Genomic DNA, 27,623 nt, shown 5'->3' with positions numbered 1-27,623 from the left:
TACAATAGCCCAGAATTGAAAGGGTTAATAACACATAGTAAAAGGCACCTTATTGTAATAGTTTAAGGTCAATAATACACACTTGTAGAGTAGTATTCTCTAGTCCTTACACCATCACCTCCTTATAACAAAACTGCAAGCATTCGAAAATAAAACTATCACATGATAAAAGTGAGAATGCTGTATTTGTACTAATGTCATCATGCTAGCTGTTCATTAAAAACACCATCAGATTTTATACTTTATGAGGATACTTTCAGTTCTGCAATTTTGTCTCCTCCAACCACCAGTTTTGCCTAAAATATACTTTGTTATAATATGATGGGGGATGACTTCCAGATTTTTTTGTAATACCTCCTCGCCACCTTGCCTTTGAAGAACAAGTAAATAAACCCAGCAAGCATTACTGCATCACCAACATTAAACAATGTTTGAGCTCCCTCTGCTGGCTCTGGAGCAGCAGTTCACTAAGCAAACACTTTCCAGAGATTTACTGATATCGTGAATGGGGCCTGAGCATAAATCAGAAAATAAACTTTAAGAGCCATGTTCATTTCAACTCCATTATAAATAAAGGGAAAAAATAAAAGCAATATCAAATGAAAAGTGATAAAAGGGCTTAACAATTACAAACTTTGTTGAAGGTTTTTCCAACACCTGAGAGTAAAAAATATAACAAAGTGGAGGATAAATGAAATTTTAAATATTTTTGTATTAAATCCAATGTAATGATTCTCAACAATTTTGAATAAATGAACATAGTTATAAAGATAATGATTTGTGTGGACAATTTGTAAACAAAATAGAGAACTAAAATTGCCAAACTGCTCATGAAGAATATTTCAACTAGAACTATAAAATAATGTCTTCAATTCTCAGTTTGGTTAGTCTACAAACCCAGTAACTCCCACAAAACAAACAGCTAACCTAAATAAAAAATAGCAAGTATCAGCCCACTTCTCAGCAGTAATTTATTCATAAGGTGCCATAGGAAAGTCTCAAAGACTTCACTGATTTATAATTATGTACACTTAATGGATTAGTATGAAATACAATGGAGACTAATCTCTAATAGAGTTCATACTTACCAGGCAACTTGAAAAAGAAAAAAACCCAACCCCTTTCAAAGTATCCCTACATGTATTGAGTATAGTTCTCCTCCATCTATAGTAGAAGGACATCTCTGTTGCATCCGCTAATAAGTGATTTATGTTGCTCTTCTGAGTGGTCATTTAAGGTTGCTGATTTCTCCGTATTACATTTCAACTAAACAATTACTTACAAAATCAATACTTAGAAGTAAAATAGTAGTTTTGAAATAAATGAACAGAGTACAGTTTGTGATAGCTCCTGGTTTGTTTGTTTTTTAATGGGGCTAGATTATGGCTTTATATAGTTGTGATGTCCCAGGAGCAGACCAGGGACCATACTGTGACACGGAGTATCCCTCTTGCTCCAGGGAGGACGTAATCTGCACCAACCATACCTTGTAAAGATTATTTCTCCCTCTGCACCAGCCCAGATGGTCTGACAGCATTTTGGGTAGGAGGGAGGGAAGGCAGAATCCAGGCCTTGCCCACTCCCCAGCCTGGCCCATTCACTTTGGGGTGTAACAGCCTTGTAGAGAGTGCTCTCCTTCAATGGCTGTCACTTGTGTCACAGGTAGACAGCACAGGGGAGTTTGGGCAGTGAAGCTGGAACATTTTTAATAGTGGGGGTGCTGGAAGCCAGCCCCCTTACCCCTGTCCACCCCCTCCTCCTGCCCCAGCTGAGGCCGGGAGCAAAGCCCCGGGCGCGGGGTGGCAGCAGACCCCGGGAGCAGGGTGGCAGCCAAGACCCTGGGCACAGGGTGGCAGCCGGGAACCCGGGGGTGCTGTAGCACCCCCTCCCCCGCATTCCTAGTTCCTGCACCTCTGAGTATGGGAGCACTTTAGGCCCCTGCTCCCAGGCACAAGCATATACCACATGTCACAATCATATCCTATGTTTGTTTGCTTGCCCCGAGGACCAGACTGTGAAATTAAGACATGAGTCCATGCTGAAGGTGGTATAAACGTGCACTGCCCCAGGGAAGTTCTAGAAGGGCGTGTGCTACCTTCACGAAAGTGGAGCTCTGCTGGTTGGTGTGGGATAGGGGCAGGGTCTTGGCTCACCTCCTTCCCAGCCAACTCTGCCCCATTTGTGGGGGCTAGCTCAGGGAACACATATGTGCTTGGATCCCAGGGAGGGGCAAGAGGAGAAAGCCCCCTTTCAGTACACCTCAAGGAGCTGAAATGCAGCCTAAGATCAGCCTGGCACATCCCTGACCACACCCCCATTTCTCCAGCTGTGCCACCTTTCTCCTTTTACTCAAGCAGCAGAGATGGTGAATGGCACAGAATCCCCCGTGTCCACTATACACTACTGGGGAATCGAATCACCCTTACTGGAGTTATCCTCCCTTAACTGCACCACAATTAAGGATTCCTAGATTCATAGATTTTAAGGTCAGAAGGAAATATTAGGACCAGAAGGGATCACCTAGTCTGACCTCCTGCATAACAGAGACCACAGATTTCACCCAGTGAGTGATAGCTGCATCTAGCTCAACAACTTGAGCTAGGTGGATCTGGCCAAGTGACTTACCACATAGGTGCCAATATGTACAGCCAGAGAAAGAGAAGCACTGGAGAATGTACATAAATGCACAGCTAGATATGACTTTGAGGCAGTCAAGTAAGGGGTAATGTGTAGGTGCACTGCATTAGGGTATCACTGGGAGGCATTCAGGTCCTGGGAGTCAGAATGCCTCCTCAAGCTTTAAAACATCCAGGGGTAGTGAGAATTCTGCTACTTATGAGGAGTGCTCCTCTAACTTTGCTCACATTCTGCCCTCAGCTTGCTGTGTAAGAAGGGTCAGTGACATGACCCTGCCTCCTCCACACCTACTTTATACCATAAGGGGCACTCTGTGCTTCCAAGGGAGCAGGGACAGAGCAGTCCCCCCCGCCACACACACTGTACACACTGTATACCTACAGAAAGACAAAGCAGAATGGGACCCATGGTCAGCATCTTCAGTCCTTGGTTCTGATGTACTCCTACACTTCACCATCAGCCACCAGCCTGGAGTCAAAACCAAAAATCACGCACTTAAAAAAATGAAATCAAAACAAAACTAAATTCTTTCATTCCAAACTACCATCCTTGCCACCAAGTTCCACATACTCTCTAATAACAAGCAGTTGCCACTCTAGCAGTGCTCTCTGTTGGTAGCAGCATTGATACTTTAAAGCAGTGGTTCTCAAAGCCGGTCCACCACTTGTTCAGGGAAAGCCCCTGGTGGGCCAGACAGGTTTGTTTACCTGCCGCATGCGCGGGTTTGGCCGATTGCGGCTCCCACTGGCCGCAGTTCACCGCTCCAGGCCAATGGGGGCTGCGGGAAGGGCGGCCAGTATGTCTCTTGGCCCGCGCCACTTCCCGCAGTCCCCATTGGCCTGGAGCAGCGAAACGCGGCCAGTGGGAGCCGTGATCGGCTGAACCTGCGGATGCGGGAGATAAACAAACCGGTCCGGCCCGCCAGGGGCTTTCTCTGAACAAGCGGCGGACGGGCTTTGAGAACCACTGCTTTAAAGGATATGGAGTCTTTGCTCTCTAGATTGTCAGTCCAGATCCATCCCAAGTCTGGAGCATTTAAATATTTTCATTAGGGGTTTATGCAAAATGAGTTAGAGGCCTCAGTCTGTTCTAAGTAGATATATGTCCACATCATAAAACTAACACTACATTTAGCACTAATAGACAACATTGGCTGTAGTATGAGTAGGATTAAATCAACCTGGAGATTGAAATGCATATATACATATAGACATGAGTTCAATTCTTGAGGTTCAGATTCATAGCAGAGATGGTGAGCTTTGTAGTTGCAAAGAGTTATTTCAAAAATAGTACGTAGGTTATAGTCCAATGTTTATATTTCAGGGCGGTCCAGTCAGAACTGAGATCTCAGTTCTTGTGGCTTAGGCTTTCCCTGCATGAAACCTCAAGCAGATCTGCTATAAAAAGGATTAGGACCCAAGAATCTTTTGTACAATTTCAGGTCTTCTTTGACAAGTTGGAGCCCCTCGGGGAACAATAGGTAATCAGGGTGTCTTTAAAGTGGGTCCATCACAGGTATTTAGCTATACGAATTAAAATAAGACAATCGCCTGTTCCTCCACCATTCACCGATGATTTATTATACATTTCAAAGAGAGATGAATACAGAGATATCCCATGTTTACACTTCATTTAAATGCTAGGATGTTCTTTTGATCTCTGAATGATCAGCATACAGCATAGACAGGGACTGTCAATCACGTTGTTGACCACTACCCATACATAAGTAAATACACAAAAACACAAACATTATCTTCCCACATGTCTTTAAGGGTTGAATTTGAGTCATTTATTTTGCAGGATGTTTAACCCTTTCTGGCCATGTGTCACAGATGCATAAACAGGGGAATCTTGAGTAGGAGTAGAGAAGTTATTTTACCTCTGTATTAGGCACTGGTGCTACTGCTGCTGGAGTACTATGTTCCATTCTGGTGCCCAAAAATCAAGAAGGATGTTGATAAATTGGAGAGGGTTCAAAGAAGAGCCATGAAAATGATTAAAGAATTAGAAAACATGCCACACACGGATAGACTCAAAGAGTTCAATCTATTTTGCTGAACAAAGAGAAGGTTATGGGGTAACTTGATTACAGTCTATAAGTATCTACACAGGGAACAAATACTTAATAATGGACTCTTCAGTCTAACAGAGAAAGGAATAAACAAGATCCAGTGGCTGGAAGTTGAAGCTAGACAAATTCAGACTGGAAATAAAGTGTAAATTTTTAATGGTGAGAATAATTAACCATTGGAACAATTTACTAACTTATGATAGATTCTCCATCACTGACAATTTTTAAATCAAGATTGGATGTTTTTCTAAAAGATATGTTCTATGAATTATTTTGGGGAAGTTCTATGGCTTGTGTTATACAGGAGATCAGATTAGATGATTGTAATGGTCTCTTCTGGCCTTTGAATATATGAATCTTTCCTAACACTGGTCCCTCCAAATCAAGGGTGAGGCATTAGCAGGGCAACATGGGGAATCTTGTACTAACATTGTACTTATAAAAATGTTAAAATAATCCATGAATATGACATAAACACCCACTGACTTCACTGGGGCCAGGATTTCATTCCTGGATTCCGCAAGGTGGTAGATCTCTGTATTATCTATTGTATGTATTCATTATACAAACGCAAGAAATGAACTCATAGCATAAAGCTAAGCAAGTGCATATGTAATTGCATCTTTTCATGACACAGTGTACTTAACCAAACTGCCTCTCATCCAAATTATAGAATCCCTCTAAGTGATAGTTACCCTGGCTGAAAAAAGGGGCTTGTGCAGGGGTGGGCAAACTATGGCCTGTGGGCCAGATCCAGCCTATCAGGGCTTTGGATCCGGCCCACGGGATTGCCACCTTCGTAGCGCCACAGGGCTAAGGCAGGCTCCCTGCCTGCCCTGGCCCCATGCCGCTTCCGGAAGCGGTCAGCACCATGTCCCTGCTGCCCCTGGGGGAGGGGAGGCAGAGGGCTCCACACGCTGCCCTCACCTGCAGTCACCACCCCCTGCAGCTCCCATTGGCCAGGAACAGGGAACCATAGCCAATGGGAGCTTCAGGGGAGGTACCTGCAGGTGAGGGCAGTGCACGGAGCCCTCTGCCTCCCCTCCCCCAGGGGCCGCAGGGACGTGGTGCCGGCAGCTACTGGGAGCGGCATGGGGCCAGGGCAGGCAGGCAGGGAGCCTGCCTTAGCCCCGCTGCACACTGCCACTACCCCAGAGCCACTCAAGGTAAGAGGTGCCGGGCCAGAGCCCGCTCCCTGAACCTCTCCTGCACCCCAACCCCCTGCCCTGAGCCCCCGTCGCACCCCACCCCCCCTTACTCCCCAACCCCCTGCCCTGAACCTGCAACCCTGAGCCCCCTGCCCCACCCCGCACCCTTCCTGCACCCCAACCCCCTCAGCCCCCAACCCCCTTCCCTGAGCCCCCTCATACACTCCGCACCCCTCCTGTACACCAACCCATTGCCCTGAGCCCCTTCCTGCACATCACACCCCTACCCACACCCCGCACTCTCTCCCGCACACCAATTCCCTGACCCAGCGCTACATTCATGGCCCTGCATGCAATTTCCCCACCCAGATGTGGCCCTCAGGCCAAAAACTTTGCCCACCCCTGAACTAGTGGTTTACATTTACACAGTACTTTTTCATCCATGGATCTCAAAGCAGTTTACTAAGATAGGTGAGCATTATTATCCCCATTTTACAGTGGACCTAAGTGCAGATATTTGAAACAATTTATGTCACTGTAGTGCAGTGGATAAGATAGGGATCTACCACTTTAGAGACCAAGTCTTTTCCCCTACTTCTGGCATGCAGATATAACATTGCAACTTTTGGTAAATTGCTTCACTTTCCTGTACAGATTCTCCATTACATTAAGGTCCCTTTTATGATGTTCTATTAAATGAGCTATAACTTTGGGGCTTTTTTTAATCACTAAAATGGTGATTTCCCCCAATTTTTTTGCTATGATAAAACAAGCCTTATTTAGGGTACAGGCATATATAATCTCCTATTTTGTATTTTGGTATATATTTATTAAATAAGAGTCTGTAAGTGGGTGTTTTGTGTCTCAGGGAGGAATCCAGTTTATCTTCATATGCTGTTTCTTGTCAAGTATCATATTTTTTTTTCAGAGTAGCAGCCGTGTTAGTCTGTATTCGCAAAAAGAAAAGGAGGACTTGTGGCACCTTAGAGACTAACACATTTATTTGAGCATAAGCTTCCGTGAGCTACAGCTCACTTCATCAGATGCATTCAGTGGAAAATACAGTGGGGAGATTTATATACATAGAGAACATGAAACAATGTATGTTACCATACACACTGTAAGGAGAGTGATCACTTAAGGTGAGATATTACCAGCAGGAGAGTGTGGGGGGGGTCATTTCCAGTAGTTGACAAGAACGTTTGAGGAACAGCGGGGGCGGGTGAGGGGGAAACATGGGGAAATAGTTTTACTTTGTGTAATGACTGTTAGAGAGCTTATTCCTTCACTCTCCCACTTCCCTGGTCCTTCTCGCATGAACAGAGAGCAACAATACCCGAAGTCCGAAGGTGCAAACAATTCGATGTTTATTGGGGTGAACTTCCAGCAAGCTTAAATACAAGTTCCTTTTTCCTTATTTTCGAATCCCAACTTACTTCCTGTTAGCCCCTAATTTATATAGTAATATTCTTAGCTATACCTTAACCAATCATTCTACTGAAATTTAACTAACCAATCCTAACATATTGTAACATGATTAGCTAACCAATTATATCCCACCACAATAATTAGATTACACCCAGCAAAATTAATTATACAGCAGACAGAAACAATCACAGAACCAGACAGAGATTATACAGACAAACAATAGCAAAGTGGGAACTATAATGACAAAACAATACAGAAGTGAGGATTTCACATCCCAGCTATTGATAAGTGAGTTCTTGCCAGACAGGATGCTATCAAACTAAGTTTCCTTTTACATTTTCTAGGCACTTCCCTTTCTCTGGAGGCGATAGGAATACAATCCTGTCCTGATAGTGCCTGACAGCCCAATAGCACCTTATTTCAGTGTGACTAGTTTGGAATGTGAAGATGTGACTGTTCGCTTCCTAGCTTATGGCTGCCTCTGCTGCTTAGCCAAAGGCCTTAGCCTAAGAACAGGGCCTCAGACTGTCACAGTAAGAGAAGGACCTTACACTGGCAGACAGTGATTTTGATTCTTTCTTTTATACCTCTAACTAGCCAAGTGATAAGAATACCCCTAAATTCTTAAAGTACAGGCCTTTACAGACAGGCCTGAATATCTATATCCTAACAATGACTCATCCACTCCCAGTCTTTATTCAAGCCTAAGTTAATTGTATCCAGTTTGCAAATTAATTTCAATTCAGGAGTCTCTCGTTGGAGTCTGTTTTTGAAGTATTTTTGTTGAAGAATTGCCACTTTTAGGTCTGTAATCGAGTGACAAGAGAGATTGAAGTGTTCTCCAACTGGTTTTTGAATGTTATAATTCTTGACATCTGATTTGTGTCCATTTATTCTTTTACGTAGAGACTGTCCAATTTGGCCAATGTACATGGCGGAGGGGCATTGGTGGCACATGATGGCATATATCACATTGGTAGATGTGCAGGTGAATGAGCCTCTGATAGAGTGGCTGATGTGATTAGGCCCTATGACGATGTCCCCTGAATAGATATGTGGACACAGTTGGCAACAGGCTTTGTTGCAAGGATAGGTTCCTGGGTTTGTGGTTCTGTTGTGTGGCTGCTGGTATTTGCTTCAGGTTGGGGGGCTATCTGTAAGCAAGGACTGGCCTGTCTCCCAAGATCTGTGAGAGTGATGGGTTGTCCTTCAGGATAGGTTGTAGATCCTTGATGATGCATTGGAGAGGTTTTAGTTGGGGGCTGAAGGTGATGGCTAGTGGCATTCTGTTATTTTCTTTGTTTGGCCTGTCCTGTAGTAGGTAACTTCTGGGTACTCTTCTGGCTCTGTCAATCTGTTTCTTCACTTCAGCAGGTGGGTACTGTAGTTGTAAGAACGCTTGATAGAGATCTTGTAGGTGTTTGTCTCTGTCTGAGGGATTGGAGCAAATGCGGTTGTATCGTAGAGCTTGGCTGTAGACAATGGATCGTGTGGTGTGGTCTGGATGAAAGCTGGAGGCGTGTAGGTAGGCATAGCGGACAGTAGGTTTCCGGTATAGGGTGGTGTTTATGTGACCATCGCTTATTAGCACCGTAGTGTCCAGGAAGTGGATCTCTTGTGTGGACTGGTTCAGGCTAAGGTTGATGGTGGGATGGAAATTGTTGAAATCATGGTGGAATTCCTCAAAGGCTTCTTTTCCATGGGTCCTGTCAAGGTTCCTTCCCCACTCTGAACTCTAGGGTACAGATGTGGGGACTTGCATGAAAACCTCCTAAGCTTACTTTTACCAGCTTAGGTTAAAACTTCCCCAAGGTACAAATTATTTTACCCTTTGCCCTTAGATTTCCACTGCCACCACCAAACTTTATCTGGGTTCCTGAGAAAACGTAGTTTGGACACGTCTTTCCCCCCAGAATCCTAAGCTTATTCTTACCAGTTTAGGTTAAAAACTTCCTCAAGGTACAAACTTTGCCTTGTCCTTGAACCCTGTGCTGCCACCACCAAACATGTTAAACAAAGAACAGGGAAAGAGCCCACTTGGAGACGTCTCCCCCCCAAAATATTGCCCCAAGCCCTACACCCCCTTTCCTGGGGAAGGCTTGATAAAAATCTTCACCAATTTGCATAGGTGACCACAGACCCAAACCCTTGGATCTTAAGAACAATGAAAAAGCATTCGGTTTTCTTACAAGACTTTTAATAGAAGTAAAAAGGAATCACTTCTGTAAAATCAGGATGGTAGATACCTTACAGGGTAATTGGATTCAAAACATAGAGAATCCCGCTAGGCAAAACCTTAAGTTACAAAAAAGACACACAGACAGGAATATTCATTCTATTCAGCACAGCTATTTTCTCAGCCATTTAAAGAAATCATAATCTAACACATACCTAGCTAGATTACTTACTAAGTTCTAAGACTCCATTCCTGTTCTGTCTCCGGCAAAAGCATCACACAGACAGACTCAGACCCTTTGTTTTTCTCGCTCCTCCCAGCTTTTGAAAGTATCTTGTCTCCTCATTGGTCATTTTGGTCAGGTGCCAGCGAGGTTACCTTTAGCTTCTTAACCCTTTACAGGTGAGAGGATTTTTCCTCTGGCCAGGAGGGATTTTTAAGGGGTTTACTCTTCCCTTTATATTTATGACAGGTCCAGATGATGAAGATGTCATCAATGTAGCGCAAGTAGAGTAGGGGCATTAGGGGACGAAAGCTGAGGAAGCGTTGTTCTAAGTCAGCCATAAAAATGTTGGCATACTGTGGGACCATGTGGGTACCCATAGCAGTGCCGCTGGTTTGAAGGTATACATTGTCCCCAAATGTGAAATAGTTATGGGTGAGGACAAAGTCACAAAGTTCAGCCACCAGGTTTGCCGTGACATTATTGGGGATACTGTTCCTGATGGCTTGTAGTCCATCTTTTGTGGAATGTTGGTGTAGAAGGCTTCTACATCCATAGTGGCTAGGATGGTGTTTTCAGGAAGATCACGGATGGATTGTAGTTTCCTCAGGAAGTCAGTAGTGTCTTGAAGATAGCTGGGAGTGCTGGTAGCGTAGGGCCTGAGGAGGGAGTCTACATAGCCAGACAATCCTGCTGTCAGGATTGTTTAGTTTAGTAGTTATACTGTACTATACAGGCTGAGCTGATAGAATGATAGAAGATAGAATGATAGGTAGATAAAAAGATAGTCTATAGAATATAGGAGAACAAAGAAAAGAAAGAGCTAAAGACTGAAAGACCACTAAAAGAAAGCTAAAAGAGAGCTCCAGACTTCTTCCATACAAGGTATTTTATAGGATCCTGAGAGTATGTAATTCAGGCCCAACCTACTATACCCAAATCTTATTTCCATACCCTAACAAATGTATGGGTACCCTTATCCTATAGGTTAGTGGATTATGACACTTACTCTCTATATATTAATAAGGGTTATCTCATTCCAAAAACTGCCTAACTAGGCTCTCTTGGTGACTTCTAGGTTGTGGTATACCCTGCAGTTATCAACCGGTTGTAGATGCCAGATAAACATGTTCAGTGTTGTGTATAGTTTCTCTCTTTGGTTCCCCAAAGTTCAGGGACCATTCTTCTCTGTGCCAAAGGTTACCAGCTTTTATGCTGACGTACTCTTAACTGATTATACTTTTAGCTATAAAGTGGATCTTACTGGATACAGGCCAGTAGGCTTCTTGCATTTCAGCAAAACTTATTTTATGTATATTAGCAAACACATATCATATGACTCAATACATCCTAAATTCTTAGGAATTAATACTGATAAAATATAAGAATAAAATGGATTAATTCAGAAAGAGAAACATATTTGATACGCTGGCTGGGTTAGTAGGATATAATAGCTAGCAAAGTAATCCTAGGGGCTACACACTTAAGCTGTTGAGGTTTTGAAGGCTGGGAAAGCATTTCAGAAAAAGAGACAAAAAGTGATTGTAACCATGACCACAATCACAGGTGGGAAATGCTGGGAGGTAGGCGGAGGAGCGGGGATGCGCCGCGCTCAAAGAGGAGGTGGGGGGAGGGGAGCTTGGCTGCCGGTGGGTGCAGAGCACACACTAATTTTTCCCCATGGGTGCTCCGCCCCGAGCACCCACAGAGTCGGCACCTATGCCAGCTCCAGGTTCTCCAGTTGGTAGAAATTTTGATAATATAATGTCATAAAATGGGTATTTGAACACCAGCATTTGATTAACTAAAGGACTGATTCGGGAGCACATGGTGTTTCACACATAACTGGTGTGATCAGTCCATCCTCCAAAATCCATCCATGCCTGATAGGGTAGGATAGTTTTAGATGTGCTTGATCATACCAGAGCAGTTCCATTGCTCGATAATTTGCCCTCTGGATAGCAGGCATAAATGCACCCATTGTCAGAGGCAATTTTCCTCCATTTTGTCTGCTTCTTGGAAAACATCCAACAACGTAGCTCTGCAAGTGTCATAATGCTGGTCTTCAAATGGTAAACTCGGCATATGAAAACCTTCCATGCATTTATGACCCCATCAGTGATGGTCTCAGCCATTCTGAGCATTCTCAGAGTGAGGAGAGAGTCTGGAGGCTGAATCATAAGCTTTCCAGTAAGATAATTTGGTCTTTCCAGCCAATCTTCAAGTAGTGTCACATCCTAAAAGGGCATGGAAACTTAGCAGTGCAGTGACTTTTAATGGTTCAAGTGACAGGAACACATCTCTGAGGGATATACAGTGATTCTGTTCCCCAGCAGCAAGCATCAAAATAGAATTTTGTGGAAGTCTTATGCAAGGTCTCCCAGAAAACAATAGAACATCTGTGTCTTGTGCAAAAATTTAGAGTTTATAGAACCTCCCTGTGTGGCATTGATGGCATTCAAAATCATTTTAGTGTCAGCGTCCTCATGGGAACTATGAGGAAAGACAATTGAACAGTGCGAGGCAGTAGCTTCATTATACCATGTGATGAGGAAATCCGAGCAATTTTTCACATACTGGAATGTTTTTCCTTCAAGATATGCAGTTAACTTGTCCTTTGTGCAAGTATCAGAGTAGCTTCTTCACTGTGAGACTGGACATGTTCATGGAGTCAAGGATTTGGTACTGGACAGGACAATACCATGGAATCTCTTCTTTCTGGTAGTATTTTTAATTGATTCCTCTGCATACATGTCAAACACTAGGTGGACTTCATCATAAGTCCAGTATTTTCTCTGTAGCCTCATAATGAAGTGTTCAGCCAAATGTTGGGAGGTGTTAAGTTTATAATTTATAGCTTGTACCTCAGCCATGCCATCTATGATTGCTACTTTGGAAGGCTTCTGTTGGCTTAAAGTATCGACCACATTGGCAGTAGGTGCTGGCTTAGGAAGATCATACAAGATGTGCATTTGTTTGCTTTTTGCCTACCACATATGTATTGTTTTGTCACATTCAAACATTGATCATGGTACCACGGATAACTCATACTTTCCCAAAGTATCACATAGATCAACATCACACTGAGATCTGGACATAACCAGGAGAAGAGCAAACAATGACCTGCCTGTGTGGTTAGTTCTGTAATAGTCCCTGCCACCTTCACTCTGATGTTTTTCTTGTCTTTGAGCACAGCTTTAGTCTGTTCTTCTTGATTGGAGCTCGTAGATTGACTGAGCTTTGGATAATTCTTTGGGTTTTGAAGACTTCATACAAGTCATGATCCAAAGTATCCATTTGACAGACATCTTTAGCTATCTCATCACTGACAACTGCTTTCATCATATTAATGAGCTCCAGTTAGTCATTCGTGAATGGGCTGAAATTGTGAGTAAGCTCATCCTGTATTTTTTAAATTGCCCCTTTTTTCGCATTTAACAACACCGAATGAGTCTTGCTGGTACTTGGTTACTTCTGAAGAAGTCATCCCAGACAAGCTTAATGTTCTGTTTGAAATGTGATGGAGTTCTGGTATTGTCAGGAAAAACTGGGAAAGATCATTTGGAGGCTGTGTTATGCCCACCAAGCCCCCAGTGACTTTCATTGTTCTGTATTCATGTTCTAGGTCTTTGTCTGAACCAAGTACAAAGAAGGCAACTTGCAACCTTTTGATAAATGAGTTTCCTTTTTGAAATTCTTCCCATGTCAGGGTCAGACTTTTCTACAACTTTTATTTCAGCAAGGTATCAGGCAATTGTACAGAATAGTCTGTTAACTCTAAAGCAAAAAAGATTTCACAAAGTCTTCCAGTGCTATGAGGTGCAAATTCCAATTGACAGACCTGACAGATCGAATAATGGACAGCAAAGACTCAACTATCTTCATGCAACATCACACCACCCTGAAAATTGCCTCTCTCACCAATTCAACCTCCTCAAATTGCTTGATCTGGTCTGTGATATTGCAGCAATCCATCATGCACAGTAGGTCTTTGACAGCACAATGTACACTGGATGTGTGGAACCGGTCTTGCAAGTCCTGTACCCTTTGGGAAATGCAAAGAAGACATCTAAGAAGCATTTTTGAAGGGCAACAAGTATTTGAGTGTGACTGAATGCTGACATCTTAACCAGTGCCTTATTACAACTCACTTGGCATCATAATCAAAGATGATAATCTACCACTGAATATCTTATTATTTTTGCCAATAATGGCCAATCAACTTGAAGCACTTCTTCCATGTACATTAATCTGTCACATTAAAAAAAAATAGGTCTCATCATAGACGACTAGTGCCTCCTTATACTGGGAGGGCACAATGTAAAGGGGGGGAACACGTGATTGGCCCACCTGTTGCCTCTGGGAGGAATTTTCAGCCCCATGTCTCTGGGCCAGGGAAGCCAATCCCGCTGGTTCTTGGGGTGGGGGTGGGGCACAGGAGCAGGGAGCATGTGCCTCTGGGATCAGCTGGGGCCAGCCAAAGCCCAGGAAGATGCACAGCACCAGTGTCTCCCCAGAGCTCGCGGACACCTCAGCAGGGCAGATGAGGGGCATAGGCAATGCCCCTACCTCCAGCTGAGCAGAGGCCAGGAAAACTGCTCCCAGTGCCTTCCCCAGTGACCCTCTGCCCTGCACCTAGCCCAGGGCCACTGTGCTCTCCCCATCCCCACCAGAGTTACCTGCGGGGTGTAGTTCTGTCCTTCTCTGACTGTGCCTTCCCCCAGCATGTTCGGCTGCTCTCCCTGGCAGCCTGGCCCGGGCGGGGAGTGGGATGGAGTTGCTTCTCATGCTGGCTGAAGCTGGCCGCTCCAGGTCTCTGATCTGCTCTTTCCGCCACCAGCAGGCTGAGCAGAAAGCTGAGGGGGCAGGGCACTTGCTCCTGCATGCTCCCCTACGTGTCGGCTATGGGTCTTATGCTCTGAGCAGTAACTGATAACACAGTACTACTGCCAGCCACAGTTAACCTTATTGTGAGTTGCTCATTTCACATACCTGTGTCTTCAAGTGTAACTAAAAAAAAAAGGTGACGGTCACACATTTTCTCCAAAATATAGCTACAGGCATGTTCTAGGTTTGCTGCCATTGGTACCCTCATGTTCCAGGGGAAAGGGCTTTCAAGGATTTCCCTACATCCCCAAATTTCCCCATCACCCCCCAGTGCTCAACTAGTTACATGCAGTGTTGTCAATTTAGTGGTTGGTTGGAAATTTGAATGGAAATAGAAACATTAATACACACTTTAAAAGCATATACAGTATATGATAAAATACTTGTATCTGAAAAAGCTAAGTTTGAGAAGTATGAACAAAGACTAGCTTCCTCACACAGCTGTTGGTTTCTATGACAATGTTGGTGCATTCATTTCAGTGATGTTGGTCAACACAATAATTTCAAATTATGATTTGTAAGCAAGGACTGAATGAGCTCTCCCTTGACAGCTAGTGATGAGCCACGGGGAGGGGAGGAAAAGGCTCCAGGACCAGACTGTATTTACATGAACACACCTACCCTGCCTAGGTATCCAACAAACAGAGCTGTGTTGCCCAAGGGATCAATTCTGGCTGGTGTTGGTTTACAAATCACTTTAGATCCATCTATTTAGAACACATCATCTATTTAGAACACATCACTAGACATTGGCAATACCAGGAGAGATGAACTGGAGTGCCACTGAGAAGCAAAGTCGGGGAAGTAACTGAAATACTTCTCTGGTGGAGTCTATTTACTGAGGAACAACCTATCCTAAAGTCTCAATTACTGAGGGACAATCTACACTGCTACTTTTGCTTTCTACAAGCTACTCTTACTATAAAATTTTATGAGTGATGTACCCGAGTATTTGGATGCTAATATTTTCAATTGTATTGTTAAATTGATTAACCTTAATTTGGGATATTTCTGTTTGTGTACTATATGTATTTTATGACCTTCAAACCAAATTTTGTACTTTTGGATAATTTAAGCATTATACTCAGATGTATAGGCACTCTTTCCTTAAAACTGTGTATTAGATAATTTAAACATTAGCTTTAATAAAAATGTTTAAATTTGAGTGTGGAGGTAATGGAATGTTATCCTTACAATATGAGTAAAGGGCAGCAGAACTGTACTTAGGCTGTCCTGACTGAGGGGGGTCACTCTCAGTGCTTAATTTGTGCCAGCGCTTGCCAGTGCTGAGCCCTGGCACCTCTAGGCTTGGCAGTTCATAGTCCCAGGACCTCTGGGCTTACCATATGAGTTATGAAAGTAAAAAACTTGCTTGAGCACTTAACTGCTTGAGCCCCAGCACCTCTTCTATTATAAATTAAGCACTGGTTACCCTAAACTGAACTGTACTCGCTAAGCAGGGGTGTTGGATGCCTGATCTCAGTGAAGAAAGAGAGAGGGTGGACGACAGGTGTTTTGCTTGGTGGTGTGGGCTCTGCCTAAGAGTCACAGGCACTATTTGACCTGCTTCCCTCTCCTGTTAAAAGATAGAGCTGATTAGGCTCCATAGAGAGTCTTTTGGTTTTTTTTAAATGATCACAAGAGCTGAAATCACTGATAATCAGGTCTAAGTGCTTAGTAGATCTGCTGCGGTGTGATGGGTTCCCCCCTGGGGTGCCACCTGGAACTGGGGTGCCATTGAGTCCCCTGACCCAACAGCCTGGGTTTTCACACTGTACTTCTGTGACAAGCTGCAAAGCCCTCCAGCCTACACTTTCACCAGCATTCACATAGGTAGGGACATATCCAGCTGCAGTTACATGCAGGCTCTCTGTCTAGCCCCTGCAATGAATCAACAATGGAAAGGCTACAGCTAAGGCAACTCCCAACTCCCCAAGCACGCACCCCCTCTGGAGTATAAACCCAAAATTATACCATCTTGCACTGCACAGGGAACTGTACAGCATAAGCTCATAAAGTTCGCCCCCTCCCTCAACGTGGAGAGGAATATGCAACAGCCTTTACCCATTAAGCTAAGATTCTCAAACACTTCATTCCAACTCCCTGATTTAGATAAAGCAAAAACAAGTTTATTAACTACAAAAGATAGATTTTAAGTGATTGTAAGGGACAGCAAACAGATCAAAGCAGATTATTTAGCAAATAAACAAAAACACAAACAGCCTAATATACTTGATAGATTGGATATGAATGAGCAGATTCTCACCCTAACAGATGATACAAGCAGGTTGCAGATTCTTAAGGGGCAAGCTGCACTTGCTTTACAGCTTGGAATCCCCAGGTGTTTCATACGCAGGCTAGAAATCTCTTTAGCCTGGGTCCAGCACTTCCCCCATTTCAGTCTTTGTTCCTCAGGTGTTTCCAGGAGTCTTCTTGTGTGTGGGAGTGAAAAACACCAGCTGATGTCACTCCCTCCCTTATATAACTTTTGCATATGGTGGGAACCCTTTGTTCCAAAGCTTGATTCCCAGACTAGTCTGCGGAAAAATACTGACATCCCAAGATGAAGTCCAGAGACATGTGGTCTGATCACATGTCCTTGTAGAGTCATAGCAGCCATTACTTGGAGGCTGTCTGGAGCGTTCACGGGAAGGCTCACCAAGTGGGAGATAAGCTTCTTCTAAGGCCTATTGTTTTTTTTCTAATGGCCCATTGCTCTGAATAGGCCCTTCCCCACCCATTATCTAGACTGAAAGCATCTTGTTCAGTGGGCATTACCCAGGTGTAACCACATTTGAAGTACAGATACATTGTTGATATTCATAACTTCAGATACAAAAATGATACATGCATACAAATAGGATAATCATATTCAGCAAATCATAACTTTTCCAATGACATCTCTCATGACTTATCTTGCATAAAATACATCATAATCATAATAATATCACTGTGAATAATATGGGGTGCAGTGTCATAGGCAGGACAGTGTTTCTGTGGAAGAGACAGCCCAGCCTTCACTAGCAGTTAGGTTTCCCCACTGAGATCTGAAATCACTGAGAGCTGGGTGGAACCTCAAGAGACTGATTTTCAGAGGTCACAGTGGCAGGTGACTGCAGAAAGTGATGGTGCATGGCCATCGGCAACAGAGCAGCGGAATGAATGGTGGCATGTCAAATAACAGCAGCCAGAGCGAGCGAGCGGCCAGAGCGAGTGGTGAGTGGCTGGAGGAGCAAGCAAGGTGTCTTTTCCCCTCCACTCTCCAGGTTGGGAGTTGAATTCATGTGAAAGCACCTCTGAACTCTGGGTCTCAAGGACAACAACTATGAGTGGGATGTGGTGGAGGGAGAAGTGAGGGGGCATGTTAAAGGGACATTTGTTTTTTGGACTATGTTTTAGTGACTTAGCTCCAGAATGTTAGATTTGTGACTGGGAAACTGATATAAATATACATTTCCTAGGAGGCCAAGATTTTTAAAATACATTATTTTCAAAGGTCATTATCTCACATTGTTGTTGTCTTGAGAGGTCGTTATCTTGGGGAGTTTCTGTACTAAACATTTTTATTATTATACTGTAATTAATTTTTACATAAGAACATAAGAACGGCCATACTGGGTCAGACTAATGGTCTATCTAGCCCAGTATCCTGTTGTCATAACCATACAGCTAAAGGTAGCCCAGAATTCCTCCTTACCTGTAAGGGGTTAAGAAGCCTGGTTGGCACCTGACCAAAAGGACCAATGGGGAAAGAAGATACTTTCAAATCTGGGGGGTTAAGGCTTTATTTGTGCTCTTTGTCTGTGTGTTCTCTTGGGAAGCAGAGAAGCACCAGGTCAGAAACCTCCTTCTCCTATAAACCATCCTAAAGTGAGTCTCAATACTGCAAAAAGAGTAACTAAATAAGGCAGGACGCGTTAGATTACCTTTTGTTTTCAACTTGTGAATTTTCTCTGTGCTAAGAGGGAGGTTTATCCCTGTTTTTTGTAACTTTAAAGTTTTGCCTAGAGGGGAATCCTCTGTGTTTTGAATCTGATGACCCTGTAAAGTTACCTTCCATCTTGATTTTACAGAGGTGCTTCTTTTACTTTTCTTTTCTTTATAATAAAGTTCTGTTTTTTAAGAATCTGGTTTACCTCTTTGGTTGGTATATTATTCTCAAGCCTTCCCAGAAAGGGGGTGTAAGGCTGTGGGGGATATTTTGGTGGAATAGGAATTCCAAGTAGTCCTTTCCCTGATTCTTTGTCTAAATCACTTGGTGGTGGTAGTGTATCATCCAAGGACAAAGGATTTGTGCCTTGTGGAATTTTTTAACCTAAGCTGGTAAAAATAAGCTTAGGGGGCTTTCATATGGGTCCCCACATCTGTATCCTAGAGTTCAGAGTGGGGAGGGAACCCTGACACCTGTCTTTCAAGAGTGGATAATACCAGATGCTTCAGAGGGAATGACCAGAATAGGGTAATTATCGAGTGTTCCATACCATATCATCCACTCCCAGCTTCTGGCAAACAGAGACTAGGGACACTCAGATCATGGTGTTGTATCCCTGCCCATCCTAGCTAGTAGCCATTGATGGACCTATCCTCCGTGAACTTATCTAGTTCTTTTTGAACCCTGTAATAGTTTTAGCCTTCATAACATCCCCTGGCAAAAAATTCCACCGGTTGACTGTGCGTTGTGTGAAGAAGTACTTTCTTTTGTTTTAAACCTGCTGCCTATTAATTTCATTGGGTAACTCCTAATTCTTGTGTTATGTGAAGGAGTAAATAATATTTTCTTATTTACTTTCTCCACACCAGTCAAGATTTTATGGACCTCAATCATATTCCCTCTAGTCTTCTCATTTTCAAGCTGAAAAGTCCCGGTCCTTTTAATATCTCCTCCCCTGTTCCGCACCCCTAATCATTTTAGATACCCTTCTCTGTACCTTTCCCATTTCCAGTATATCTCATTTCAGATGGGGTGACCAGAACTGCATGCAGAAGTCAAGATGTGGCCATACCATAGATTTATATAGTAAAAGTGAAGGAACTTGGTTTGCCAGTGTCATAAATATAAAGGGAAGGGTAACCACCTTTCTGTATACAGAACTATAAAATCCCTCCTGGCCAGAGGCAAAACCCTTTCACCTGTAAAGGGTTAAGAAGCTAAGATAACCTTGCTGGCACCTGACCAAAATGACCAATGAGGAGATAAGATACTTTCAAAGCTGGAGGGGAGGGGAACAAAGGGTCTGTCTGTGTGATGCTTTTGCCGGGAACAGGTCAGGAATACTCTTCAGAACTTCTGCTAAGTTAGTAAGTAATCTAGCTAGAAATGCGTTGGATTTACTTTTGTTAAATGGCTGGTAAAATAGGTTGTGCTGAATGGAATGTATATTCCTGTTTTTGTGTCTTTTTGTAACTTAAGGTTTTGCCTAGAGGGATTCTCTATGTTTTGAATCTGCTTACCCTGCAAGGTATTTACCATCCTGATTTTACAGAGGTGATTCTTTTACTTTTTCTTTAATTAAAATTCTTCTGTTAAGATCCTGATTGCTTTTTCATTATTCTTAAGATCCAAGGTTTGGGTCTGTGTTCACCTATGCAAATTGGTGAAGATTTTTATCAAGCCTTCCCCAGGAAAGGGGGTGTAGGGCTTGGGGCGATATTTTGGGGGGAAGACGTCTCCAAGTGGGCTCTTTCCCTGTTCTTTGTTTAACATGTTTGGTGGTGACAGCATAGGGTTCAAGGACAAGGCAAAGTTTGTACCTTGAGGAAGTTTTTAACCTAAACTGGTAAGAATAAGCTTAGGGGGTCTTTCATGCAGATCCCCACATCTGTACCCTAGAGTTCAGAGTGGGGAAGGAATCTTGACAGCCAGTCCAATCAGCAAAGCCAATGATGACAGCCTACGTGAAAAGGCTGCAAAACACCAAGCCTCTGAACTGCATTGACATGCAGAAAGCCTTATAAGACAGTCACTGTCAAAGCCAATTTTAGAAGTACTTAATAAGGCTACTAAGAATGCTGGAGACAGAACACAGTTTATGCAAACAAACGTCGCTGTTGCATCATACTTTCTATTTAAGCAAGAGATACCACACACTACAAGCCGGAGGCCAATGTTAAGTCTATTGTCACTTGTTAATCCTGAAGTTCAATATTGATTCCTAACAAGACCAACAGATGCTCGCTATCTTTCTGCAAGAAACTTAGCTGACTGATTAGAAGCATGCAATACAACAACGAAGGACTCAGCAGTTGAAAAAGTTAAGAACTCTCTCTTCACATTCAAAAAATGTGCCTACGTGGGCTGATGAATGCACCGATAGAAATTGGCGTCAAGTATTAAGTCATTGCATACATTATCCTGATGTCAGTGGCCGTCCAGAAGACGCATTTGTAGATGTTCAGGTATTAGAAGACATATCGGCTGCACCTGTGACAACTCACATTATAGAAGAGTTAAATGCTTCTAAACTGGACCCCAAACAGATGGCTGCTTGTGCATTTGATGAAGCTCCAAACTTCTCTGGAAGACATAGTGGAGTACAAGCTTTGCTCAGAGGAAAGTGTAACCCTAATGTCTCCTATATACACTGCAGAAGCCATCTACTCCAACTAGCACTAGCATGAGCTGCAGAATCTCCAAAAGACATTAAAAAAGCCATACATTTAACATCTTCGTTATACTCTTTTTTTTCCAGCAAGAGTCCTAAGGGACTGAACATCTTGGAATAAACAGAAGATACACTGGGACTAAAGTACAAATTAGTCCAACTTGGCAAAACCTGCTGGCTTTTTCATGAGCGATCCATGACTGTTGTCTTAAAATTACTGCAACCATTACTACTGGCTTTGGAAAGCATTTATCAAGATGGGACAGATCTAAGTAGTGAGGCTGGTGGACCACTTTTGCTACTAAGTTCAGAGAAGACTATCGCCATTCTGTCTCTTGTAACTCTACCGTTGAAACCATTTGGGTCATTAAACAACGCATCTGCTACAGCAGTAGTAGATCTTTGTCCAGCAATAGAAACAACACTTGGCTCAATCAGAGAGAGATCCATTGAAAACATACTGGAAGAAGCAAAGACTTGGTTCAGAAGTTGACTAATTAAGGCACTTATATTGACTCTTTAAGGGAAGAGGAAGAGAAGTCTTTGTTAAGCCATCTGAAAAAGCACACATACTTCATTCTTACCAATCAACAACAGCGACTTCTGGACTTCACTCAACCTCTATATAGCTTTTACAGATGACTGTCATAAAACATGGCTATCCCTCTGAAACTTATAAAACACTGACAGTTGAGCAGAGTGAAGCGTTGCCAGCAACAGGGTTGCTATGTGATCAGGACAGAATAGAGAATTTGAACACAGAGTGGAATATCATATGACGAACGAATGAAGATTTGACTTCAACAACTTCTTTATCATCACTAGTGGTTCAACCCATTCTTTGTGCTAGGTTTCCTAAAATGAAAGACGTAGGGATTAATCTCTTGCAACTCCCCATCACAAGTAGAGTGTTCTTTGTCCTCACTGAATAGAATTCTGTATTCCGAAAAAAGTCACCTTCTGCCTGATCATGAGCATGTCATGAAGGACTGGAAATACCAGAGACACGAGAAGCCACCAAAGATGAAGGCACTGCATTTGAGATGTTCATGAACAGAGTTGTGCAAAATTACAAGACACCAAGAAGGATGCAGCTGTAGTGCTTCACAACAGTAGGCTTGAGTAGCCAATTTTAATCTGTGTGATGATTTTAAAACATGAACTAAATCTAATTAAATGGCCGCAAAACGTACGAGGGAGCCACACAGCTCATCCTCACCCTCACGGTCTCACCACGCCTTGGCCCTCAACCCTCTGTATATTCAACCCTCCCCCCCCACGCCATTTCAATTCCTGGGGGGAAACACTGGTGGGACGCTACCAACAAAACCCATTCCCTGCCAGAGCCTAAGAGCAAGACCTTCCGCAGGGCCTGGGCCTGGGCAGTGAGACCCATGAAACTCCACCGCCCCGCCCGTTCTCTCCCTGAGCGGCCCCGCGAGCACCACAGGGCGGATCCCCGCTCCCCCGCGTCTCCCTCTCTCGCCCCGCCCCGGCTTTTCCTCGGCGCCCTGCCCCTCGCGCTCATCCCTCCCCTTCCCCCACCCCTCTGCATTCCCAGCGCCCTCTCTTTCCTCGCGAGGTTTTTATATTCTCGCGACATTTCAGGGCCGCCATCTTACCTGTTCGTGTTGCGGCGAAGGGGGAGGGGCGGGGACCGCGCGTTTGGGAGCCACGATCCGGGCTCGGGTCCTTCGTTTGTCCGGGATCTTCCCCGTGCGGTCCGGGTCTTCGGGGAGGCTGCGGCGAGAGCGGGGGCCCGCCGGGTTCCGAGCCCTCCGCGGCGTCGGGCCCTTGTCCCGTCTCCGGGGATCCAGACTGAGCTGGGCAGGCAGCTCGGGCGAGGGGCGCAGAGGAGCCGGGACCCGGCCTGCGGGCGGGGCGGAACCGCCGCTGCTGCTGCCAGGGAGGCGGGGGGGCCGGGCCGCTCTGGATGGTGGCGAAAATGATCATAGAAAACTTCGAGGCCCTGAAATCCTGGCTCAGCAAAACCTTGGAGCCCATGTGAGTAACTGGGGTAACCCCCCCCCCACCGGGGCACCGCTCCCCCCACAGAGCCCGTGTGAGTAACCGGGGTAACCCCCCCCTTCCTCCGGGACACCGCTCCCCCCACAGAGCCCGTGTGAGTAACCGGGGTAACCCCCCCCTCCCTCCGGGACACCGCTCCCCCCACAGAGCCCGTGTGAGTAACCGGGGTAACCCCCCCCCTTCCTCCGGGACACCGCTCCCCCCACAGAGCCCGTGTGAGTAACCGGGGTAACCCCCACCCCCCCCCCCGCGGCACCGCTCCCCCCACAGAGCCCATGTGAGTAACCGGGGTAACCTCTCCCTCCCTCCGGGGCACCGCTCCCCCCACAGAGCCCGTGTGAGTAACCGGGGTAACCCCCACCACCCCCCCGCGGCACCGCTCCCCCCACAGAGCCCATGTGAGTAACCGGGGTAACCCCCCCCCCTTCCTCTGGGGCACCGCTCCCCCCACAGAGCCCGTGTGAGTAACCGGGGTAACCCCCCCCCGCTGGGACACTGCTCCCCCCACAGAGCCCGTGTGAGTAACAGGGGTAACCCCCCCCTTCCTCCGGGACACCGCTCCCCCCACAGAGCCCGTGTGAGTAACTGGGGTAACCCTCCCCTCTCCGGGACACCGCTCCCCCCACAGAGCCCGTGTGAGTAACTGGGGTAACCCCCCTTCCCTCTCCGGGACACTGTTCCCCCCACAGAGCCCGTGTGAGTAACTGGGGTAACCCCCCTCCCCTCTCCGGGACACTGTTCCCCCCACAGAGCCCGTGTGAGTAACCGGGGTAACCCCCTGGGGTAATTCCCTTCTTCCTCCTCAGAGCATATGTGAGTAGCCAGGGTTACATCTCCTCTATAACAGCCCGTGTGAGTAACTGGGTAAACCTTGCAGCACTCTGCACCCCTCCCCTATAGAGCCTGTGGGAATTACTGGGATAAGTCTCCTAAAACACCGTTTTCTCCCCCGCTGAGCCGGTGCGCTTTTACGAATGGTCAGTGGGTTTTAAAAATTCTAAGTATAAGAGATGTGGGTTGAAAGCTCTTAGATGGAGGATAGTTCTTAAGCAGAACATGTAGTTGTGTACCACAGGCAGCAACTGAAGTGTAGAAAAGAATTAGAAAAATGTATCACCGGAGTTAAGATTTGTTGTTTTATTTTTGAGTTCTCTTTTTCAAGAAGCTTAATTTTAATTTTAGGAATGGTTAAAAACTAGTTTTGAGTTATTTTGTGTGTGAACATTTCTAAAAAAGGGGCAAAAGTTTTTGCTGGAGAAAAATGGTGCATAATTCTGTTATGAGACACTGTATGCACACAGAGGGAATTTCTGGAAGTCCTGTGAGGACTGGTGGCACTCAAGTGGGGCTATTTTATGTCCACAACGCAAATGTGGTCATGGTAGCAGCTGCTGAACTGTTACCTCAAGCTTTATCCTCTACTTCCTGACAAATCATCCAATCCGAACTGAAAATACCATTGCATGGTAATTAAGAGGTTATGTGTATGGAAAGGACTCAAGTTAGAGGCAATCAAGTTATAATTCAGGTTAATTTTGCGATGAAGAGACACTCTTAGATAGACTTACAGGACTATCTAGTTAAGCCAAAACTGTCGAGCTGCCCAGAATTCAAATGGTGTAAAGGAGTTTGAGTCATCCTTGCCAAAAAAAACCCCATAGCCCGGAGCTGTGTTGTACGCAATATGAAGGTGGAACTCTTAGGACATGTCTTCACTACAGACTTATGTCGGTATAATAACAACGCTGCTCAGGGGTGTGAAAAATCCACACTCACTCCTCCGGTTGACATAGCTACCACTTCTCATGATGGTGGATCAACTAAGCTTACAGGAGAAGCTCTCAGTCAGCATACCACATCTTCACTTAAACACTGCAGCTGCGCCGATGGGGCATTTCAAATTTAAACCTGCGCATAGGAGTAAGTGACCTAATAAAAGAAATAAAAATGTTATTAAAGCTAATGTTAAAATCATATAATACACAGGTTGAGAAATGAGTGTCTGTGCATCTGGATATAGTGCTTGGATTATCCACAAATACAAAGGTCTTCCAGCAATTCTCTCTTTGTGCTCAGAAAAGACAGAAGTTCTCCCACAATTCACTGAGAGAATTCCTAGAGCATCTCAGCTTATTGCAGTGCAAAGAACGTACCACGGAATGTCCTCCTAGAAGTCTTAGTGGCTCCAGTATTTCCGGGTGTGGCTGCTCTCATTCAAACTGGACTAATAAAGGGATTAATTTGGGCATAGATATATTGAGCTAACTGTAGTGCAGACATATGCTGTGACAAATGCAGCTTGTCTCCACCTGCTTATGAACTACAGCACTGCGTGGTCTCTGTAATGGAAATACTGTGTCCCTGGCATATCTTCTACACAGGGCTTGCAAAGGGGTCTTCAGAAGACAGCCTTAGGTTGGACATTTGCAGTTCCTGTGCCAGGAGAGTCTCCTCCCCAGGCCATGTCTCTGGTTTTTAGAGCCCCTTTGTCATTCCACCCTATTCATTTTTTGTAAAGGGGCTGAAGTGCAGGTGAGGATCTCATCATTTGTGTTTAACATTCACTAGAACCAAGTTCTGGTTTAGCAAAGGTCTAAGCAGTTTATTTTCATTTTCCTTGAGTTTGAGCCACCAGTCTGTAAGAGGAAGTTTCTACAGTCTAGTCTCATAGTTTTGAAAACACTGTTTGTGGTAACATCAGTGACAGTGGTAGTACTTAAGTGAAACTGTGTGGTTCTTCAATTTTCACCTATTTATAGCATAAATGTCTTGTTTTAATTACCTTCTTGTAAATCAAAATTAATTAAACATCTTCTGTTGGCACATTGATTTTCCTCCATACATGGTTTAAGACTTCCAGGTACCGTATATACTCGATTATAAGCTGATTCGTTTATAAGACTACTCCCCCCCAGCCCCCCCAAAAGATGGATAAGTAAAAATGGAAAATTTTTATGACCCATTCATAAGTCGACCCTATAATTCAGGGGTTGGCAAACTTTGGCTCCTGGGCCATCAGGATAAACTGCTGGCGAGCCGAGATGGTTTATTTACCTCGCGCGTCCGCAGGCATAGAGGTAAACCGAAGTAAACAAAGTGTCCCGGTGCGCCAGCTACTTACCCTGATGGGCTGGGACAGCAACTGGTGGGGAAATTTTTGGGGGGGAGAAGCTGGGGGTCAGGGGAGTAACCCCTGTGACCATCCCCCACATGACCCTACCCGTAGCCTGGGACCCCCACACTCTCCCCATCCCATCCCTTCCCACCTTATCTGGCGAGGATGTCTCTGGCCTGGCTGGAGCTGCTCTGGCAGGCTGGGCAGCACAGCCGCAGCCTGCTCCAGCAGGCCAGGCAGCATGGCCACAGCCTGCTCTGGGGGGTGGGGCCGAGCGGCAGGGCTGCAGCCTGCCAGCCCCGGAGCTGCAGCTTGGGGGAGAGCAGCGTGGCCAGAAAGGGAGAGACTCTGGCTCCACCTCTTCCCCTCTGGCTCTGCTGCCTCTCCTTGCTCCCTCTGTTGAGGGGAGGGGCTGTGTCCCGCCTCTCCGTCTCTATACCTGTTCATAAGCCGACCGCCTTCTCTAATGCTTCCCTTTTTTACTAAAAAAAAATTAGGCTTATGAACAAGTGTATACGGTATTTAGATTTTTTTTTTCTTTTGGTTTGGGATCTTTGTGCAGGCTTACTTGGTTTGCTAATTCAGATATATAGAAAAAGTTTACAGTTTAAAATGTGAATTAAAGTAGAGTTTATATGCCATAAGGGCATAGCCTCATTAAAATGGAAAGTGTTCCTTTCACTGTGCTATGGATTTTCATATTGTAACTACTTATTACAAAGAGAATAAAAAACAAATTGTTTAAACACCATTTCTAACTAATATATATAATACTTTCATTTACAACATTACATGGCAAAGAATCTGTCAAAGCACTCTGACCATTATTAGTTTCTGAACAGTCTTTCCTTCTTTCCATCATTTTACTCTTGTCCAATTCTATATTGCTAGCTTTTCTCAATTAACTGTACTCAAATTCTTGCTCAGTCCCAACTCTTTTGTAAATTCGTAAATTAGGTGAGTGGTGTGGTCTGTCCCACTCTGTTGCTTAATAGAATTAGCAAGTCAACTATTTAGTGACTTAAGGTTGTGGCAGGATACCACCCAAAACATTAAAAGATTGGGCAGTCTTAAAATGAAAGACTTGTGCATCCTTTCTACCTTAGTGTTAATTAATAGCATAGTAGGTAATACAATCAACTAACTCTAGAATGCCACAAAGCTTTCGTTTCCATCTCTAATAGATACCGAAAAGCGATATGTATCCCAACTTCATCAAACTTACATTCTAATGTAAACAGTGCATTTATATCAATACTAGCAACAGATCAGCACATCTGACTGTCTCAAGGCTTGTCTATACTTGCT

The 27,623-nt window shown here is 44.5% G+C and overlaps 1 protein-coding gene and 1 long non-coding RNA gene across 4 annotated transcripts in view; one reads left to right on the top strand and one right to left on the bottom strand.

The window, feature by feature from the left end:
- Positions 1-22,873, bottom strand: part of LOC141993022 (uncharacterized) — a 31,851-nt gene extending 8,978 nt beyond the window's left edge. The window contains exon 1 of one of the 2 annotated variants that reach the window (XR_012640726.1): positions 22,795-22,873. This is a non-coding gene — a long non-coding RNA (uncharacterized LOC141993022). Of the gene's footprint in view, positions 1-3,018; positions 3,081-22,794 lie in introns of those variants that run through there. The other variant, XR_012640727.1, reaches the window with a different exon arrangement.
- A 121-nt stretch (positions 22,874-22,994) lies between these two features.
- The window catches only part of RBM26 (RNA binding motif protein 26), a 101,675-nt gene continuing 97,046 nt past the window's right edge, over positions 22,995-27,623 (top strand). The window contains exon 1 of one of the 2 annotated variants that reach the window (XM_074962357.1): positions 22,995-23,176. In XM_074962357.1, the coding sequence (XP_074818458.1) occupies positions 23,106-23,176 (71 nt within the window). In that variant the 5' untranslated portion in view covers positions 22,995-23,105. The remainder of the gene's footprint in view (positions 23,177-27,623) is intronic. The other variant, XM_074962351.1, reaches the window with a different exon arrangement.

The sequence above is a fragment of the Natator depressus genome, chromosome 1, assembly GCF_965152275.1.
Source record: "Natator depressus isolate rNatDep1 chromosome 1, rNatDep2.hap1, whole genome shotgun sequence".
Taxonomy (NCBI): domain Eukaryota; kingdom Metazoa; phylum Chordata; order Testudines; family Cheloniidae; genus Natator; species Natator depressus.
The sequence above is the reverse complement of the archived record's forward strand: the minus strand, read 5'-3'. Positions and strand labels throughout refer to the sequence as shown.